This window comes from Agrilus planipennis, unplaced genomic scaffold (assembly GCF_000699045.2).
Source record: "Agrilus planipennis isolate EAB-ADULT unplaced genomic scaffold, Apla_2.0 scaffold39, whole genome shotgun sequence".
Taxonomy (NCBI): Eukaryota; Metazoa; Arthropoda; class Insecta; order Coleoptera; family Buprestidae; genus Agrilus; species Agrilus planipennis.
In genome coordinates, this window is record NW_020439074.1 from 427013 (window position 1) to 432156 (window position 5144).

At 31.1% G+C, this 5144-nt stretch overlaps 1 protein-coding gene across 1 annotated transcript in view; it reads left to right on the forward strand.

The window, feature by feature from the left end:
- The first annotated feature begins 3322 nt into the window (after positions 1-3322).
- LOC108745000 (eukaryotic translation initiation factor 5B-like) overlaps positions 3323-5144 on the forward strand; it is a 10294-nt gene continuing 8472 nt past the window's right edge. The window contains exon 1 of the mRNA XM_018480999.1: positions 3323-3375. Within this exon, the coding sequence (XP_018336501.1) occupies positions 3364-3375 (12 nt within the window). The 5' untranslated portion in view covers positions 3323-3363. The remainder of the gene's footprint in view (positions 3376-5144) is intronic.

The following is a 5144-nucleotide window of genomic DNA, read 5'->3' on the forward strand; positions in this document are numbered from 1 at the left end:
GTTAAATGGGACAAGATGTTAAATATACTTAAAAATGTAAGTATATGTTGTAGAGATAGAAGAATGATACTTAGTGTGTATAAAGAGCAACAGGCAGTTATAGAATTGGGCTTATATAGATACTATGGATAGAGAAGGTTAGAAATGAAGAGATATTAGAAAGAATAGGATAACAGAGGATTCTATGGAAGTCAATAAGAAATAGACGAGATAGGTTGGCAGGACTCATTCTCAGGCATGAAAGTCTAGTCAAAGACATATTAGAGGCAGANTTCAGGATGTGGGATGTTCTAGTGTTAGCGAAATGCGAAGACTAGCTCAGAATAGGAAAGGGGGAGGTGCGTGTCCAACCTGTCTTAGAACTGCCGACCTTATGATGATGATATTCTACTTCATGGTGGTATAAAACGACCATACAGGAATCCATTTTTGACGCGTACAAAATAAATGATGAAAACAGTTATTTACGTGGGACCACCTGTGTCTAAAAGTTATAACATTCCTGCAACCGTAACTCAAAAATGCTTCATTTTAAATAAAATATGTGTAGGACTTTTCTTATAGGAAATTTTATCCAGAAAATTATAGATGTTAAATGTCATTAACGTACCTATAGTTAATACTTTTTATTCACTCATCTTTTATAAATGAACACAAATAACAAAATAACCAACACTGTTCTGGAGACTTTCGAGCAATTAATTGTGTTCTTAATTTTCCTGAGCATTGCTACTGAATATAACAATAATAATTTAAAATTGTGAAAACAAAAAACGCAGATACAATAAAGCGTTCGGTACTAATCCTATTTGCGACAAAAGGTGACCTGAGGCATCGATAATCAATTTGAGGAAACCAAAGAAAATTCCGCTTAATCCAAGAAGATACTAGTTAATCGAAATTTCCCGTAGCCGTCGTCTAGTTGTTTAATTATAAGCGAATTACGTCCGATAATTAACTAGACCCGTGCGTAAATAACTACAAGTTCAAGGTACGTTGAAGAAGAAAATAAACCTATGAAAATAACCCAAAACCGACAATTTCAATTCGACTTTCACGTTTATGCAAAAAATTTGTCACAATTTAATTAAATTTAAAATTAAAATGGCAATCAATAAAAGGTATTTCAACTTCTGAAAACATGAGACTAAGTGTAACTGGTCGTCCACCCCCTTCCTAAATTTAGAAGATAAACTTTTATTTTTTCATCGAATAATTGATGGGATAAGATTAAATAATTTTGAAATCCGATTCACCCCTGGTAGCTTCGATAGACGTCTGTCTAAGAACTTAGAAGTAGTAACCCCCAAACATGTTGCGGAGATCCTTAACCTTAAGCAATCCATTATTTAAATAAGAACCATTAACGTATGCCAGAAAAAAATTATAATATAATTATACTACTAGTCTTTTAGACCAGAAAAATTGAGAAAAATCGGGCACTCCTAGTCAGGTACGAACAGGTTTTAAATTTAAATAGAAATTCGGGTTCGTCGCTTAACATACTGTTGATGTCTCCAGAATGATTCTTACATTGAGGCCACAAACGGCTGTTATTTTACTTTAATCTTCAATATCTACAAATAAAACACCTAAATGATTTTATTAATGTTCTGTTTGTCTTCTTGATGTACTTGCAAGACCTGAAAAAGACATCAAAGTCATGGAATTTAATAAAGAAAATGAGAGACGGTTTGATAGAACATCTTGTCAGTATTGAGTTCTAGTTAGAGAAATATTAGAAGCAGGAGCAGGACTAAATAGAAGAAGATTAAATTACTGTTCACAAATGTAGGATCTTCTAGTACAATTTGCATCCAGAAGAGCCTAAGTATATGAAGGTTTTGTGGTATTCTGACTTCAATTTCCAATTTCCTTTCCAATCTCTGATGTTGTTGACATGTGAACTATCAACAAAACATCCTAAACCAATTTTTGTACAACTTCTATTTTTCTTGCCTTTTTTCTTGAAAAGAATTATTTATTAAAGTATAGGTCTTTTTAACTTCTTAATTGGGAACGAACTCTGCCTATAGACAATAACCATAAGCTCATTCTTGCGTAACACAACACAGAGCATTGCAAAATTGATTAGCAAATGCATAATATTGAGGAACATTCACATTATTGTATCGTAACATGAGAGAAATATTAGCAGAAAGCCAGATTCGTTTTGGTAAAAAACGTCTCAAGAAACTATTCAAGAGAGATGTTGTTAATTGGAGTAAGCTTTTGTATAACAAGTGCGTCGATTGGATGTGGAATTAAAAACTCGTTGAACCAAACAACAATACGAACATTCCTTTCAGGATTATGCATGTGTAGTGTAATCATACACTCTTCAGTATCCTTAGATTTTACTTTCGCAAAAACCTTTTCATACCTACAATATGCCCCATTTAATGTCGTATTTTATAAGAGCAAAGTTTTTACTTTCTTATTGTGCTAATATCAAATCATCGAGAGTGTAACTGGGACTTTCAAAAGTGTATTTCGCAGATGTAATAGAGAATTTAGCCCAATATTTAAGGAATCACGTCAATTTAGTTCGTACACGTAACAATTCTTTTGTATGTTATTTTTACATGATGCAAAGTTTGCTTTCTTTGAATGGGTAGCAGTAATCAGAAATTATCTCCATTCATGAAGGAATGGAGATCAATGAAGCACTTTTACTTACTTTAAAGCTCATCACATGAATGATTTCTAAATAAGAAGTCAAGTGGCTTTCCTATCATTAACAGATGATAATGGAATAGTAAAACATCTTCAATTTATTTCAGTTCTTGGATGTAGAACTCGTTCTGATGTGCCATGGCATCTATACGATGTTTAAATTAGAATTATGTAGGTTATATAGAGTTTTCAGATACACATTCAATGTGATCTAGATTAATGAATCTAAACTAAACGAAATGAGCTTTCAATCATAAACCTTTCAAAGACATTCAAGTTAAGGTCAAGGTACCAACGAAAATCCAGACCACCTTTAATGAAATCCTTGGCCTCGCTAAACAGATCATCACTACCACCACTTCATCTAATCAAAAGAAACGGTGTTACCTTGTTTTACGTTGAATGAATTACATTGTAGGAATTAGGCTTTATAATTTCTCCCACCTCTAATAAAATGACAAACATCAGATATGTAAAAATTGTCAAAATTCTTGTGTGTCAGCATTGAGCCAACATGTCTTTAGGATCATTTTCTTTCTAAAAGCGCCGTGAAACTGCTAAACAGACCACATAAGAAAAAGGTTTTTAATTTGCATCTGCTTTTTCTTTTAGCGGTCCCAGATATAAACATCGGTAACTAATTCATCTGACTAGTTGTTTCAAAGCTGCACGTCGAGTCGTTACGGTATGATTTTTCTGGTAAGTGTGGCTTTTTCGACGTTTAGTGAAAGTGAACGGTGGTGATTGATCGTATTACTATCAGCAAGCCAACGCGATATATGCTCTTCAGGATTTATCTTCTTGCAAGTTAATCCTTTATGGAGAATATGTGCAGAAAAATATTAGTGATTCGAAACAATTGGATATTCTCTTCTAATTTTATTTTTGATTTTTAATGAGTCGACTCGATACTTGTCTTGGTGCAGCATTACTTCATTGTAATATTTAACCAAGTGAATTGCAGATAAGAAATTATTTAAAGAGTGTTCCACTTGGATCAGAAACTAATCATAATCAACATAGAGCAAATTCTTAGAAAACAAAAGCAACAACCGGAGTGTATGATGTTACCTTCGGGATGCTTTCGTGTGAAATCAAAATATTAAATGTATTCAGTATCTATAAAAATTTCGTCGTGGTTTTCACATTTATTAATTTTCCTACTAATACACATTCGTTGGCTTATCAAAAAAATGATTTGGAAGCACTTCATCATCAACGATTACCGTTGTGTGTTTAATCAATTAGATAAAGAATCATTATAATAACAATCCACAACGATCACTTATTTTTGTATTTAAATAAATGTGTGCTTTGCTAAAGCTTTAACAGTATCTCATTTAAATTTAAGTTGTACCTATTCAAAGCTACTATTTAATTAACTTGGTTAAATATAAGGTCTGTATTAAACCAAATTTCAAACTTTAAGTTTATCGCAATTGAATGAATTAGATTTATTAATAGATTATTTAGAAAGTCACCAGTAAGAACAATCTTGGACGAATATCCAACATTTTTTAATTTCACTCGATTGATATTTTCTTAAGAATCCTAGATCACGTTCTTTATAATGAGTAGCTTACACGTAATAATAAATGCAATTTTAAGTTTATCTTAAAAGTTTGAGTATTTAAGTCTTTTTAATCAGCTATGTGGTTGGCAATTTAGAAATATTCAATTTCAATCTATTTTAACAAAATTATGCACTTTCTTTAATTTTATTGATCTCAGTAATTGAGATTTGAGAATTTTTTTGAAAGATAGAAAAGGAGATGGGTGAATAAAAGCGACTTTCTGTCTGTAATATGATCAAAAAGTTTAATTAAATATTTAGTAGTCCAGAACGTTGGCGCTGGTGGTAATTTTTTCATTAAACAGAAAAATCAGCTTTATGATAAAAATATGATACAGTAATCTAATTATAAAAGAAACCCAGTCCCCATCTAAACCATCTTATTAATTTTTAGAAATCTTAAAAGCAAATAGTAATTAAAGTTGTTAACAAAGTTGAAGAATATGTAAAAATTAAATGACAACCACATGAAGAATATGATCCCGTTCGTTTGAAGTTTCATTGAAATGTTAAATAAACACCAAAAACTAGGCAACAGAATGTTTATTAATCCTACAAGATTAATTTAATAAAATTCTATTGAACATTAAAATAATGCACTGCAAGACGGGCAGGTTTTTAATAAGTTATTGATTACATTGATATATATTGATATATAATATATATTACATCAATAACTTAATGTAATCTTGTCAATAATAACGGCAAAAATCCTGTCGAAGGACCTTAATGTAAACTTTGTTCTATTTTAAAATCTCAAAGAGAAGTTTCAGAAAATTGAACTCCTCCAATCGAATGCACAAAAAAATATAGTCTAATTGAAAGCTTCTTTTTTTTTTTTGAAGACTTAAAAATTGTCCTGAAGTAACCTATTTCTTAAAATCTTTTATAAAAT